The following is a 17,411-nucleotide window of genomic DNA, read 5'->3' as shown; positions in this document are numbered from 1 at the left end:
TTTATTTATTTTTTTTACTTTGTTATTTATTTATTTATTTATTATTTATTTATTTATTTATTCATTCATTTTATTTATTTATTTATTCATTCATTTATTTATTTTTTATTTATTTATTTTATTTATTTATTTATTTATTTATTTATTTACTTTATTTATTTATTTTCCATTTATTTATTTACATAATAGGCTTTAGACACTGAAATAGTGTAATAGGTCTTGCCAAATACAATTAAAAGTTACTAATGATCCAACTAAAGATAACGTTTCTAAATTCACTATTGTTGACATTTTGGTTCATGAAACATGCTTAATTGCCTAGTATTATGATCATGACAATCTTTCCTAAAAGTGTAATTATTAAAATTTTATGACATACATCAATGAAGTTATGGTTTTACAGTGCAGCGAGCAGTTCTGATCAGTGATAATTTATAGTGTCAATGAAATGTGTTCTACAGTGTCAGTGAAATGCGTCATAGTGCCAGTACAGCGAGTGAGATGAGGGTAAAGTGAAAGATTATTATCAGTACCAATGTGAAACTTATTAGGGCCTATACATATGTAGGTTGTATTGTAAAATTAAGGTCACTTATTAATTAGGGTATTTTATGCGTTATTATTAATTGTAATTATTGTGTATAATTGTATTGTGTATAGTAATAAATTGTATTGTGTATTGTAATTTTATTGTGTATTGTTTATATTGTGTATACCACTGCCACCGGGTGCTTGCCCACTTGCAGTGTAAATTAATACATAGAATTAAAAATATATAAACTGATAATAGTTAGATCTTCTCGTTAATAAATAAAGGATGACAATGTTCACGATAATAAGATTTGGTAATAATCCTCACGGCCCTTTTCTGTAATTTGAAAATCTTGACGACATACTGAAAGTGCTGTTGCCTCATAATAAGATACTGTATTTTAAAATGCTGTTAAGATAGGTGTTAATATCTTATAACTTTTTAAAAAATAAAATCCTGGATAATTTGTAGCTTAAATCCTCAATATGTTGTTCCCAAGTCAGCTTTGTATCAACCACAATTCCAAGCATTTATATGCATGCACGACTTATTTCAATTGAACCAGTTCTCCATTATATACAACAATATCAGACTAACTAGATAAATCATCTATGACGTATGCTCCACTATCAGCCACACGAGAAGACAACATTGGGTCGTCCAAGGAAATGATGGAGTGAAAATTTCTCTTTGAGACCGTAACAGGCCATGTGGCCATGTGTACTTGCTGTGGAAGAAGAAGATGTTGTTTTAAAATTAAATGTTCTTAGGAAAAGTGAGTAAACTGTTTTAATTTTGTGTGTCACAAAACACACGTTAGATAGGTCTATAATATTTCGTAACTGGGAACCTGATTCGCTAATACTTCAGCACAAAAATTTAGCAATATCAGCGAAACTGTAGACATGGAAAATTTATTGCAAGTGTTATGATTAAGTCCCGTATATTTCCTTCGAAATGCGATTTTGGTCTACTCAAGTTTTTCAGTATTTTCTCGTAAGACGTCAAAACAAAACACGGGCTAATTGGCGAAATAGGAGAATCTTTTCTGCAATGGTAAATAAACGTTTCTAACACCATTATAATAATATATTGAATGACCAATTAATAAATATATGAATAGGGATTAGACCTGAACTGTTATCTACCGGAAGTCCTATCGAAAACTACCAAGTTTTTATAGAAAAAAGAACAATTGGCAGCATAGCTTTGTGTTTAAAGAGTTGTGTCAATTTCACGTTAAGAAAAAAGCATTGAGCATATAGGGCTATTCCGTCAAATGACCAGTTGCCATAGAAACGGCTACCTATCATAACATTTAATTTGTAATTCAGTAAATATAAAATATTCTTTGTTTTTCTATGATAAATTATCTAGCTTTAATTAGTCAGGTAATCCTTTCGTACTTTGATTTTTGTTGCAAATGTAATTGTAAATTTAATGCTAATTGTAATTTTATTTGTAAGTAATTGTAAATTTAATAGGCTACTAATTGTAATTTTATTCTTTATATTATAGTTGGTATCTCCTGATAGAGGGGCAGAGAAGGCCTGACGGCCTTATCTCTACCAGGTTAAATAAATAAATACTACTAATACTAATACCACATAGCTTGTACAATGTGTTAGACAAGGCCCATAAAACTAATATCTTTTTCTTAACGTGAAAAGCATTATTCCAAATTGTCAAAAGGAATTTAAAACAGATTATTTAATATTTTGTTCAAACTAGCGCAAGGGAAATTCACTTAGGAATTGAAAATGGTTGAATTAAGAGGGAATTTTATTGAATCTTCTATCTCGCTACGCACCACATACGGGAATAATGTCCGATTTTATTTTACAACGTTTTATCAGCTGCTGTGGTTATCTAGCGTCTGAGTGTGATGAAGGTGATAATGGTAGCGAATGTCCAGAGTTCAGTGCCAAAAGTTACCCGGAATTTGCCCTTAATAACTCAATAGCTCAACTGATGAATTGTTTATGATTATAAATTGAATTAATCTACTTGATATTAATTGCACAAATTTGTATAGCTTAATGAAAGTATGCTACTTTGTATTGTATATATTTGTATAGTTTTGGCCGATGAATTGTATATGCTTTAAATTGAATAGTAATCTATATAGCTCTACTGATAAATTGTTTGTGTTTGTAATTTGAAGTAGTTTGCATGATATGTATTATCAATTTCTGTATATCACAACTGGTTGAATTGTTTATACCTTAAATTTAATTAAATTGTTTTGTATTATAATATAGCTCAACTTATGAATGATCGTTTGCGTTTGTAAATTTAATAATCTGATTGGCTATGTATTGCATACTTTTAGTAGAGCCATCGATGTAGCTCAGTCGGCAGACTCGCTGGGCTGCTGTTCCGGAGCTGCGTTCGGGCTTGGGTTGGATCCCCCTTTGGACTTTGGTTTCTTCGGAGGTTTTCCACAGCCATGGGACTGAAGCCGGATGGTCTATGGCGAGTCCTTGGCATCAACACCTTTGATTTGATTACCCCCTTTGATTTGATTACCTGGTTGGGTTTTTCCGAGGTTTCCCCCACCGAAAAGGCAAATGCCGGGTAATATTTTGGCGAATCCTCGGACCTCATTTCATCTCACTACATCTCGCCAAAATGTAAAAAAATTGTACAACATTGTAAAAATTGTAGAAAATTACTAAATTGTAAAACTATAAAAATTTGTAAAAATTGTAATTGTAATATTGTAAAATGTTGACATGTTCCACATCTTAAAGCTTCATTGCTCATGTAAGATCTATGGAATAAAATAAATGAATGAATGAATGAATGAATGAATGAATGAATGAATGAATGAATGAATGAATGAATGAATAAGTTGATGGGAAAACCCAGAAAAAACCTCAGCCAATTAACTTGTCTTAACCAGGATTTGAACCCGGGCTCGCTAATTTCACGGTCAGACGTGGTAACCGTTACTCCACAGCAGTGGACAGAGATGGTACAACTTTACAAATATACAATATCTAGAAAAATAAATAAGCGTGTTTTCGTGAGGACGAAGATCAGTCATATGTTAGCTTTGGTTTGTTTAGGCTTTTATTATGTCCTGCATATATCTCATTTGGTGGATAGGTTCACAGAGAGGTTTACCCTGACTCGAAGAAGGGCATGCTTTCTCGCGTAGTGCAACATAATGGTGGTACCACTGGCTTACGTGATGATTTCGTGTGAGAATGTCTCAGAAAATCATTAGTCGGATATGTAAGAAATGAAGCTATTTGGGGCGGGTTGGTGAGCTTATAGCTTATAACAGTGAATCACATCGTGTCTTTGAGTGGTGTGTGTAATTTTGAGGTTATTTTCAATTAGGGTTGCCAACATTCCTGTATTTCCCGGGTTCTCCCGTATTTGTTCCTAATTTTTAACAGTTCCCGACTCCCGTATTATTCTTCTCTTCGAGCATTTTTCTCCCTTATTTTGGCATAATGTAAAAATTTTTATTCCAAACATTTGATTTTGCCGTGAATGATGATTGATTATATTATGAATTTTGTTGTTCAAGAAATGTATCAAAATGTCCAGTCTTTTATTTTTTTTTATTTTATTGTGCTTCCTCAAATTAAAGGCTGGCATTAGACAAAGCATACAAAACAATATAAATGATGAAAGATAAAAGAGTAAGAAAAAAAGTAAACAAGTACACAAACAAACAAACAAACAACGGCAGTTTACAGAATAAAAAAAAGTTACAAGTAAAGAAGCAATGAAAGCTAATAAGAGAAAGAAAAAAGATAATGTTGCGTTAGTTTTTTCAGTACACTGAATTAGATTCCATATAGGTGGTTCCGTAAGAGTTTGACTGACTCTCTAATTATGAGGAGGGCCAGTTCATTCAGAAAAGATTTGTGCAGTCCTAGGGTCTTACAGAATTGAGAAGAGAAGTTAGGTATCGTTCCTCTTGCTCCAAACATCAATCCCGTAACACTGATATCGTGAAGTTGGTATTTATCTTTATAATACGGGATGGTTGGAACGTAGATTGCTCGTTTCTCCTCATGTACGTCTTCGGGCTGTCCTTTACATTTCAAACCTGATGGTGGGGTCGGTTATCATACCCTGAGACAGGGATTCGCTAATGGCGAATATGTCAATTCGTCTGTTACTACCATTGTCGGCGGTTCCGTGAACTTCTTCATAGACTGTGTACTTATTTTAGTTGTCTAAGGGCATCGGCCAGTTTAGTTCTAATTGCATGCTTGCCAGAAATGGGTTTTAGTGCTCACCTGTCTAAAATGAAACCGTGTTAATGTTATAAATTTGGAAAAACTGGCTAGTTTTGTTGTATGCATTAAGTTGCTTTTTAGTAACTGAACAAAATAATCGATCTGTTTTCTATGTGAAATTTTGTCGATTCCTTAGTCTCCTATATTTTCTTCAAAAAAAGTTGGCAACCCTATTTTCAGTGGTTTCACCAAATACCTTACTATAATAATACCGGACAGCTAGCAGTTTTGCGTGCGAACGACGCTGGTGCTGCTACCTACCTGCCGGTGTGGAGATACTCGCGAAACAAGCTGTAATCAACTGCAATGTATATTGTTGCTGGGTTAGTTAATAGTTTTATGAATTAGTACTAGTGTTAAAATGTCAGGGTGTATATGTGCTGTTTATAATTGTGACAATTGCAGCATTACAAATTGCTCCAAATCGTACTTTCGATTTCCGACAGTTCATAAAACGTGAGTCAACAACATTCTTTATTATTCCTAATTCCTTCGTCTTTGTGTTGATAGAAAAATACAAATTATTTTTTTATTTATACCTAATAAATGAACAGAAGTTAAAATGTGTTGGAAATTTTAAGGTTTTATCAAATTAAGTTTTATTGTTGTCCACATGCCTTTACTAATTATTACAAGCATCAGATTACTATCAATTTTATCTTTGCAGTTGTCAGCAATGCGTATATAAAACATTACTGTAAATTCATTCCTAATATCAGATTGATTTTGTCTCGGTAAACCAAAGAAAAAATATGTAACAATTAATTACGGAAAGTAATATGAAGTATGCAATATTTCTCATAATATGCAGCTCTGATATAAGATAATAATTTTACATTAAATATTATTCAACATTTCTTAAGTGTTTCATGTATAATTCCACATTAGTAACTCACGTTTTAAACAATAGTCCGAATCTCGCTATTTTAATATTTGTATATGTGGACGTAATTCCAACCCTCTCCGCTAGATGTCAGGTCCGCGATATTTCGCACTCACGCCAATGCTGTTAGTATACAGCTGTCCGGTATTATTATAGTAAGGTATTTGGTTTAAGTACTTTTTTTTCTCCCGCATATTATACATTGTAGTATCGAAGATTACCGGCATATTTTGTGGAAGTGAAATTTAATATTAAGGCACTATACTTCAGTGAGCAAGCCAGTAGGCCTATTTTCGTAAAAGACGGGTATTTTCCTTAGACCAAAAATACAATACACACACATGAACTTTCGTGAGCTATATCTCCCATATTTTAAGCGGAGATTAACTGTCCTATACCGTCAATGTTAAATTTGTTTATTTAATGACCCATTAACTCAGAAACTACGGAAGATCTAAGAAAATTGATCAAGAAATACAAGTAATAAAAAAGTCTGATCTTTTAAAATAATGTTGAGTTTTCTTGTTCGTTATTTTACGACGATTTATCAACTGCAATGGTTATCTAGCGTGTAAGTGAGATGAAAGTGATAATTAGAGCCCGGATGTTTGGAAAAATGCCTTTTTACTGGGTGAAAGTAAATCATTATTTGCATAGATATAAATGTGATTTGGAGTAAATCAAAATGATAGGGCCAATTTTTATTTTGCCTTTTTAAGGTATTTCTTACTTATAAATGCCTTTTTTTTTTGCCATTTTAAAGCAATATTTCTTGTTTATCTGCAATTTTCTAATTAATTGTAATGTTCAGGGAATCAAGAAGGCCGTGATATACATAGGTTTGTGTGTATAAAAGTTCTTCGATTTTTAGCGTTTAAGTTTGTTTTTAATCACAATTTCAGTAAACATAAATTATATTTAACATCTATAAGTTTATAAATTTTGATTCAGATAATTATTATTGACTAATTTGTTTAATACTATCTAAAATTCTTTAATTATAATCTTCTTCATTGTTGTACACTGAAAACAACATGGATACTATAAACAGAAACCTACAAATAGAAAATTACAACAGGAAAAACACGATCAAGATTCAATTTGCACAATCTGCTACTAGACCATCAGCACAGGAAATTCATCAGTGGATTGTAAAGAAAATGGTAATCAACACAGATCAAGTGGACACACTACAACTGCATAACAGAGAGAGAGCAATTTATCTGAAGGTAACTACAGCCACATTGTATAATAGATTACTTGATAAGTACCAGGGAGAAATAGAATTTCAATATGAATCAGGAGAAATAACTCACGTTAATATAGGACCACCAGACTCAGCTAGTGTTACAGTTCGAGTATTCAATCTCCCCCCAGAAATTCCCAGCTCAGTTTTACAGACCGTTCTGAACAAATACGGTACCATACAAGACATTCGAAATGAAACTTGGAGTACACAATACTTGCTTCCGGTTTACAATGGAGTAAAGGCAGTACGAATGAATATCCAAAAAAATATTCCAGCAACAATACAGGTAGCTTCCTACACAGCTAACATTACTTATCCTGGACAACCTCAGGCATGTTTTGTTTGCGGAGACACAACTCATATGAAACAAGATTGTCCTCAACGAACTGTATCACTAAGATTGCAACCCCGTAACACTCCCAGATTGCTAAGTGAAGTAGTAAAGTTTAACTTAAGTGAGCCACAAAACACAGATGTAAATACTGCAGTGGATGAATTTTCAGAAAACAAAAGTTTGAGAAATGATGACGAAAACAGTGATTTGCAGTGTATCACTAATGTACACGACACCATGGACACAAATACCAATGCTCTCAGTATTTCGTCTACACCTCCCACTGAAGCACTGATACGATGTAAAAGACCGATTCCACCAAGTGAATCTTCATCTAGTAATCCCACTGCACATATAGATTCTTTGTCTGAAGTCTCTCCCTACAATACTGATGGGGAAACTACTGCCAACCCTAAAAATCATTCCAAACTAAATCCACCCAGGAAAAAGTCAAAAAAGGTGAAGCCACCTACATTGGATGAACAACTACATCCAGTAAAACACATATTAGAAGCGACACCGAGTGAGTTTATTCTAAACTACACACAGCTCAAAAGTTTGTATGAAAATACAGTAGGAGTTACTGATATCCTGAAAGTTGCTTTGTCTTATACAAATGACACTGAGGGTCTAATTGAAATGCTCCAGAAACTTTACCCACACTATCAAGATAAGGGCATTAAAAATAGAACTACGAGGATCGAAAACTGTCTGCGTGCCATAATAAGTATGGAAAGTGACAACAATGGGGAAACTGATGCCGTAGACAATATTCAAACGCCAATCCATCCTTAGAATCATTCCCGTTTCATTGCTCCAGTGGAATATTAATGGGTTTTGGACCCAGTATGAATATCTACAAAATTTAATTACATTACATCAACCTGGTGTCATGTGTTTGCAGGAAACTAACTTTAGTAATAATTATGTCGCAAATATCAAACAGTATTCTTCATACAATAAAAATCGCAATATATACCATCATGCTAGCGGAGGAGTGGCTACGTATGTTAACAACAATGTAACTAGTAAAGAAGTGCCACTTATTTCCAACTTTGAAGCAGTAGCAGTAATTGTTTTATTATGTATCGAAATATGTATATGTAACATATATCTGCCTAACAGTCAACCTATTGATTTACACAATCTGAAGGATTTAATCAATCAATTACCAAGACCTTTTATATTACTCGGCGATTTTAACGCTCATAGTACTCTTTGGGGATGCTCTAATACGAATTCAAGGGGAAAAATCATAGAATCTCTGCTAGAATCCGAAGATGTTATATTGCTAAATTCACTGAAACCTACATATTACAGTACTGCTCACGGAACTTCCAGCAGTATAGACCTCTCTTTTTGTACTCCAGATATTGCTCCTCTACTTTTGAGGTCTGCTCATGATACTCTTTTTGGAAGTGATCATTTTCCAATTTTGCTCGAAATTACATCACACTTAAGCTGTAATCTCCCTATAATTAAATGGAACCTCAAGAACGCTAATTGGTCTGACTTCAGAACTGCAATTAATGGACAAATAAGTACTCTTCTTCCTCCATGTGACTTTCACACTTCATGTATTAACAAAATAATAGATGATTTTAGCGCACTGATACTCAAATCTGCAGAAAAAAGTGTTACTAAAACATTAATATCATCCCACAGAAAATCTGTACCTTGGTGGAATGAATCTTGCAAATTAGCAGTTAAAAACAAAAATAGAGCATTTTACAAATACAAACGGAAACCAACAGTAGAAAATAAGATCAATTTCCAAAAACTTCGAGCTATAGCGAGGAAGACAATCAAAGACAGCAAAAAAGCATCCTGGTTATCTTATCTTTCATCTATGTCTCATCAGACACCTCAACATATAATATGGGACCGCTTGAGGAAAATCAGAGGTATCAACAGGAACACCTACATTAGTGCTATCTGCCAGCCCAATAGTAATGTCTTAGTAACTAATCCACAAGACATAGCCAATACCTTAGCAGATACTTTTTCCAAAATATCCAGTGACTGCAACTATGAACAAGATTTCTTACACATTAAAAACAATGCCCCTGAACTCGATCCAAATGAAATGAACTGCAATACAGACCAGAGCTTTAATGATATACTTACTCTACGAGAAGTACAAGACACCTTGAGCCACTCTAAGAATAACAGCCCCGGACCAGACAATATTCCATATGAATTTCTAAAACAACTCCCACCGGATGGTGTTTTATATCTTTATGAAGTGTATAATTACATTTGGTCCAAACAAGTGTTCCCTGATCAATGGCGAAATGCTATTATAATACCAATTCTCAAGCCTGATAAAAACCGAAGTGCACCAGAAAATTACCGCCCTATTTCTTTGACGTGTACAATGTGTAAGTTACTGGAGAAGATAATCAATAAACGTCTACGATGGACTCTAGAACAACGAAACTTTTTCACAACATCACAGAATGGTTTCCGACAATTTCACTCGACAATTGACTCCTTAATTACATTGGAATCCGAAATATTGAACGCCTTTCTTAATAAGCAACATCTTCTTGCAGTTAACTTAGATATTCATAAAGCATATGATATGGTTTGGCGCCAATATGTTGTGAAAGTGCTAATAAAAAACCAAATCACTGGAAACATGATTAGGTTTATCCATAATTTTCTACAAAATCGTACAATACAAGTCAAAGTTAACGGTACATTATCAAAGAAAGTTATAATAAACAACGGTGTGCCTCAAGGTTCAGTTATTAGTGTCACACTTTTTCTAGTAGCCATTAATAATATTACATCTCATGTAAGTTTACCAGCAAAAACCTGCCTATTTGCAGATGATCTCACTATCTTTTGCACAGGAAAAAACTTGACAACAACGCAAGACATTATCCAATCATCAGTGAAAAGAATAGAAAACTGGGCCAAAGAAACCGGTTTTAAATTCTCAGCTAATAAAAGTGAATGCATATTATTTTCAAAACGAAATACACCACATGCCCAGCCTCAATTATATCTGAACAATAATAAATTACCAATAGTAAACACGATAAAATTCTTAGGAATTATATTTGACAGAAAGCTGACATGGGCCCCTCAGTTAGCTGCTCTTAAAGAAGATTGCCTGCGACGAATTAGTTTTTTGAAAACACTTCCTGCGAGAAACTGGGGCGCAGACTATAAAGTCTTAATGTGCACTTACAGAATCCTCATTCGTTCTAAACTCGATTATGGCTGTATCGTGTACAACTCAGCAAAATCATCCTCTTTACAAAAACTTAATGTAATACAAAACTCAGCACTTCGGATCGCATTGGGTGCATTCCGAACAAGTCCAATAGCCAGTTTACAAATGGAAGCAGATGAACTGCCTCTTGATATTCGAAGAAAACAACTGAGCATTTCCTATGCTCTAAAAATCGCAGCTTCATCTAGATCTAACATGAACTCATATATATTCTCTGAACATCATGATAAACAACAAATACATTCAGCACCCTTTTCTTCTAGACTGAAACAATACTTTAACGAAATGAATATGTCAATCCCTTCCATTTCTCAAAGAAATAAAAACACTGCCCATCCACCTTGGAGAATCATGTTACCTGAAATAAATCTGGATCTAACATATCATATTAAAATCGAAACGAACAATATTACGTATCAACAATTTTGCAGAGAACAATGGGATCAGTACCGTAATTACCGTCACATATACACAGATGGATCGCAGACTAACCAAGGATGTGGATGTGCTGTAGTTTACCCTGACCACACGATGTTGCACACATTGCCATCTCTTTATTCAGTTTTCACATGCGAGTTATACGCCATCAAAAAAGCTTTAGAATATATTCTGGAAACAGAGACTGATAAATCTTATCTTCTTCACACTGATTCTCAATCAAGTTTACAAGCTCTTCAAGATATATTCTCTACAAACGCACTAATTCAAGAAATCCATCAGCTCCTCACTGACTTGATGAAACAAGGACGAAAAATAACTCTAATATGGATCCCTTCTCATCAGGGCATTCCTGGAAATGAAACTGTAGATGCCGCAGCAAAAGAAGCTACAAGACTTCCATTACATTTTTTCACATCTATTCCTCATACAGACGCCATTAAATACATAACCAGAAAACTGCACAACCATTGGCAAACATCATGGACAGAGTCATCATCCAGCAAACTTCACGAAATAGTACAGCATTGCAGAATGAAATATCCACTACAGAATTTTAAACGTCAAGACCAAGTAATAATCACCAGATTACGAGTTGGCCACACCAGAATTACACATTCTTATCTTCTAGACAGAACTCCTCCTCCAACATGCACCAATTGCCACATTAGGATCTCTGTACGACATTTAATTTCTGAATGTCCACTATATCACCTTCATCGAGATCAATTCCATATACCAAAAGACTTATCAACAGTTCTAAACAACCCATCATTCAGTTCAAACTTAATTAAATTTCTGAAAGCTATCGACATTTACAAATGTATCTAAATGATTATTGTAATACAGTAAACTAATGTAAACTGTAAGAATTGTTTATGTATGTATTGTCGCGATATGACTTCCTAAGTTAAAGCGACATAAAATAAATAAATTAAAAAAAAAAAAAAAAAATTGTAATGTAATGTGTATGCAATTTAAATATTTGAAACAATGACTAACTTTACTAAAATAGTAAATAAAAGTAATTTATTTCAGTGCTTAATCTGCTAATAATCGTGCTTTAATTCTATTTGCGTAATATGAATAATGATCGACAATCCACAGTTACAAATATAATATTGTCATGTCTTCACGATACCAACAATCAGCTTTAAAATTTTAAATATTAAGCCCGTTCTCATAGAAGTTGTTACGTAGCCTTCCTCATTGTTTGCTTTCATATTTTCAAATCTTACCGTTACAATTTTGTGCTACACGTGTTTATTATTGTAGGAGAACGAAGTTTGAGTGAGGAACATTCAGTTATTGTCGGGTGACAGAAGGTATAAGATCGATTAGCTAGAATGCCTAAATTCAGTAAACCATTGCAAAGTAAACTTCATGCTTACGTTAGTGAATTTGGTGCCCATGTGTTTTCAACCGATGGAACAGTTTTGTTATGTAAGGTTTGTGAAAAGACAGTTAATCACGAAAAAAAAAGTATTTTATAAGTCAACATGTATCACGTACGAAGTAAATATGTAAGTTATGTTGATATAATTTAAATTTATTGCTAAAATATATTATACCTTCTTAAAATTTATAATGCCTTTTTCAAAGATTATTGTGCCTTTTTTTACGTTTTTATTGCCTTTTTTGCCTGCCTATTTTATCTGTTATAAATAACTAAACATCCGGGCCCTAGTCATAATGCCAGTGAGATGAGTCCAGAGTCAAGCACCGAAAGTTACCAGCACTTGCTATCAATGGGTTGAGGGAAAACTCCGAAAGAAACCTCAATCAGATAACTTGTCCCAATCAGGATTTCAATCTGAGCGCGCTCGTTCCACGGTCAGACTGGCTAACCGTTACTCCACAGCTGTGAATATGTTGATTTTATTTTCTTGTTTTTTATCTAAAATATTTATTTTTCTGATCAAACTAATAGACGTACACCACTTAATGTCTTTCCTAATGTGTTGTCAACACGTTTTTTAAATTTAATCCTTTTGGGCCGTATTCATAGACATTCTTAACGCGGGCTCCCGGTGGATGATCAGCGAACTAGCGTTTTTCGTATTCATAAACCAGTGTTAGCGATGTGATATGATATGAATCCTGTACAAGTAATCAGTCGATATCCGGGGCTAGTTTAGCACGCTCGTAGCGCGGGCTAGTGAAATGTCTTTATGATTCATAGTTTCTGAGAAAATGGGGCATTTGCATACAAAATAAACGATTAACATTATTTTAAAAATTCATATCTTTTCTTCTAACTTACAGACGTGGACAAATTATTAGCAAAATTGAAGATTTTTATTATATATTTTTACAAAATATGATTCTTTAATTTAGACTACAGTTGACATTTTTGTGTATTTCCAAATTATTAGCCAAGTTGAAGATTTGTATTGTATATTTTTCAAAATTTAACTCTTCAATTTGGACTACATTTGATATTTTTGCATATTTGCAAATTATTAGCAAAACTGAAGGTTTTTATTGTATATTTTTACAAAATTCGATTTTTCAACTTGGAATACAGTTGACATTTTGGATATTTCCAAATTATTAGCAAAACTGAAGGTTTTTATTGTATATTTTTACAAAATTCGATTTTTCAATTTGGAATACAGTTGACATTTTGGATATTTCCAAATTATTAGCAAAACTGAAGGTTTTTATTGTATATTTTTACAAAATTCGATTTTTCAATTTGGAATACAGTTGACATTTTGGATATTTCCAAATTATTAGCAAAACTGAAGGTTTTTATTGTATATTTTTACAAAATTCGATTTTTCAATTTGGAATACAGTTGACATTTTGGATATTTCCAAATTATTAGCAAAACTGAAGGTTTTTATTGTATATTTTTACAAAATTCGATTTTTCAATTTGGAATACAGTTGACATTTTGGATATTTCCAAATTATTAGCAAAACTGAAGGTTTTTATTGTATATTTTTACAAAATTCGATTTTTCAATTTGGAATACAGTTGACATTTTGGATATTTCCAAATTATTAGCAAAACTGAAGATTTTTATTGTATATTTTTACAAAATTCGATTTTTCAATTTGGAATACAGTTGACATTTTGGATATTTCCAAATTATTAGCAAAACTGAAGATTTTTGTTTTATATTTTTACAAAATTTGGCTCTTCAATGCAGTTGAAATTTTTGCTAATTTATAAATTATTAGCTAAATTGAAGATTTTTATTATATATTTTTACAAAACTTGACTCTTCAATTTAAACTACAGTTGACATTTTTGCATATTTCTATCTACTGTAGTGATGGAAATATGAAAAATTGTCAACTGTAGATTAAATTGAAAAGTCAAATTTTGTAAACAGAATTATCATAAAAATCGTCAATTTTGTTAATAATTTGTCCACGTCTGTATATTTCTTGATAAATCTTTGTCACTTTACTTAGAAACCTTGTATCTTAATTCTGTAAACATTTCAGTAGTTTTAGAGTTAATGCGTCGTTAAACAAGCAAATTTAAAATTGGCGCATTACCTGATATGACAGTTTATTTCCCCTTAATGACACCAACAACTAAATATGCGCAGATATTCCCAAAGGTAAACTTTATGTTTCTTCAGTTAAAATGTGCCTGCAAGACTGTACAATAATTTTAAATACTAAAAATAGTTGTAATAAACAGCTTAGTCCTCATAAATGAATAAACATATATAGATAATATAAATAAACGCACATTATATGTTTCAAATACTGCTTTAAGAGTTGTAAGGTTTCACCCCCAAATCAAAGTCCTATTAAGGGGAGAGGATGGTATTTTTTGGTGAAAAATGAGTAAATTTTCAAAAAAAAAAAAATCTTTAAAATACCCTGTGGCATGTGTGGAATGCATAGCATAACATTTTGTGGGTATTTGTGCCCTTATCGGATGTTGAGTCGCCATTTTTAAACTTCCTGCGTTATGGATTTTTAAATCACTCGCCCACTTTTATTGTTGTTTCCGGTAAATTATATTTTCAAAATTTTTTTCCTTAAAATACCTTTGATATGTGTGGAATGCATTGCATAACATTTTGTGGGTATTTGTGCCCTTATCGGATGTTGAGTCGCCATTTTTAAACTTCCTGCGTTATGGATTTTTAAATCACTCGCCCACTTTTATTGTTGTTTCAGGTAAATTATATTTTCAATTTTTTTTTTCTTTAAAATACCCTTTAATATGTGTGGAACGTATTGCATAACATTTTGTGGGTATTTGTGCCCTTATTGGATGTTGAGGTGTCATTTTTAAACTTCCTGCGCTATGGATGTTTAAATCACACGCCCCCTTTTATCGGTTTCCAGTGACTTCATTTTTTTGCTACATTGCCAGACAAAAATGGATATAATTTCTGAACTATTAAAGATACATGCATGAAATTTAGAACACACATTCTTTAGACTATTAGAAAACTTTTCTCTGTAACAGAATTTTGTTAATTGATTTCATTTTAAAAATACGTCCGTTTGTTTGCAAGAAAGGAAATCAGAAAATTGTTACTAAATTTTAATTGTTTAATATCAAAATTCTGTTGCAGACAGTTTGTAGAACATGCTTTTGGAAATACATTGCAAAAAACTATTTGAATCTATATTTATTATTATTATCCAATTTAATAAACCCTATTTCACCCTGAGGTATATTAGGGTTATAGTTGGCATCAAAATACATATTTTATAACCAAAAAACTATAGTAAAATTATAATACAAAATTGTGGTCACAGTTACAATTCACATGAATTATCTAGAAATGAAAGAATGGATCCTGTTAAAGATTAATGAGATGTTTGAGGAATAATCAATGTAAAAGGTATACAAGAATGTCTAACCGTTTCAGAGTAAATACACGACCTTAAAAAGATAATCAATAATACATTAATATAACAAAGTTTGACTTTCACTTTCAAATTAATACTTAATTCATGAACAATGGAACAGTTAAGAGTAATAAAAGGATATTACAAGCAATGATCTACGGTTACAAGTTACATACGTGATTCAGGAACAAGTACAATAATTGAAATATTAACACAAGTAATGACTTAAAACTAACGAATAACGAAATTCTTGAAGGGCAATATATAATAGTAGGGGCAATAGATATATCGGTTTTAGTACAATCCTGCATTGGGTATTTTTTTTTTTCAAATTTGGGCCCCCAATTTTTTTTTTTTTTCAAAATATTTTTATTTGATTGAGATGCCACAGCTATGAGCTCTCTACATACAAAAAAATTAATATTTTACACCAAATAGGAAAAAAGGGTTTAAAAAATACCATCTTCTCCCCTTAAATTCTCTTATTTGTATTTTTCGGGCAGTATTACGTAAGAGAAATTTAAATTTCAAGATTAAAAATACAGAGAATAGTTTGTCCTAGTTTTATAATCTAGACGTTAACGATCATTAACATCTGTAGGCTACAGATTTATCTTTCGAAGGATGCTCTTAGCGGATTTCTAAAGACATTGTCGCGATTTACCTTTGATGCCCAATTAAACTCATAAAACAACACGTAAATGTGTAAACTGTTTGTCCACAATCACATGTTTGTCCTAGTCACGTGTATTTAGGCACAGAAATCCTGGATTGTTATGTGTGTGGACGCCATGATAGAGCTGAAGGGCCTACCTGAATGGCCTTGCACGGCCGCATTCTGCACGATGACGGAGGCCCCTTGGAGCTGCCCAGGGCTCACCACGACGCTCGACAGCATCACCTGGTGTTGCTCATTCATCAGGTCAAAGGTCACCTGCCAGTCGCCTGTTCAAAACCTTGCCGCCACATTCAGCCCGTTCCTAGCTCCGTCCAACCACTAGCTCGGACAAAGAGCAAGAATACTGCTCCGACGCAAGAGACACCTAGCTCATTATCGCGTTACTAGCGTCTTCTGCGCGCGCACTCTCTTATCAGAATATCACTTACCAAGCAGACAAGTAGGGTAATCAAACACGGAGCATCACGACTTCTTTTTTTTTTTTTTCCGTTTATTATTTTAAAAGGATCTCCAAGGAAGCTTTCCTGCCGCTTCGCCGATATGGAAATGAAATTGAGAACGCCTGTATTGGAGACAGAAGAGTCTCTTGCCTCAGGCCTGGTGTTTAGTACGGGAAAAAAGTGGCAAACACTTCATACGTTCAAGTTTTGCAAGTCATTTGTCAAACAAAAGCAACGCGAGTGTGTGTTAACAGTGTTAATAAAACATCCACGTGGCCTGACAGCATGTATGACGGGATAAGTTTAGTGTGCAAGTATTTGTCGGCGGTTATCTAAAACACGAAATCTGAAAATGCTGCCAACTTATCAATTCTATACTGGTATAATATATAAATAATAACTGGTAGCTTGTGCAGCAAATGCTGCAAACTAAGTTCATTAGACGTTGAAATAAAAATTCTTCAGATTTATTTTCAATGAAAAATACCAGATGTTTTGAAAGTTATTTGTTTCCATAA

At 33.1% G+C, this 17,411-nt stretch overlaps 1 protein-coding gene across 9 annotated transcripts in view; it reads right to left on the bottom strand.

Annotated features, from left to right (window-relative positions):
- Hnf4 (Hepatocyte nuclear factor 4) overlaps positions 1–16,857 on the bottom strand; it is a 347,887-nt gene extending 331,030 nt beyond the window's left edge. For 3 of the 9 annotated variants that reach the window (XM_069846436.1, XM_069846439.1, XM_069846437.1), the window contains exon 1: positions 16,588–16,857. In XM_069846436.1, the coding sequence (XP_069702537.1) occupies positions 16,588–16,693 (106 nt within the window). In that variant the 5' untranslated portion in view covers positions 16,694–16,857. The remainder of the gene's footprint in view (positions 1–16,587) is intronic. The other 6 variants (XM_069846440.1, XM_069846444.1, XM_069846441.1 and 3 more) reach the window with 4 other exon arrangements.
- Between the last annotated feature and the right edge of the window lie 554 nt (positions 16,858–17,411).

The sequence above is a fragment of the Periplaneta americana genome, chromosome 14, assembly GCF_040183065.1.
Source record: "Periplaneta americana isolate PAMFEO1 chromosome 14, P.americana_PAMFEO1_priV1, whole genome shotgun sequence".
NCBI classification, from domain to species: Eukaryota; Metazoa; Arthropoda; class Insecta; order Blattodea; family Blattidae; genus Periplaneta; species Periplaneta americana.
The sequence above is the reverse complement of the archived record's forward strand: the minus strand, read 5'-3'. Positions and strand labels throughout refer to the sequence as shown.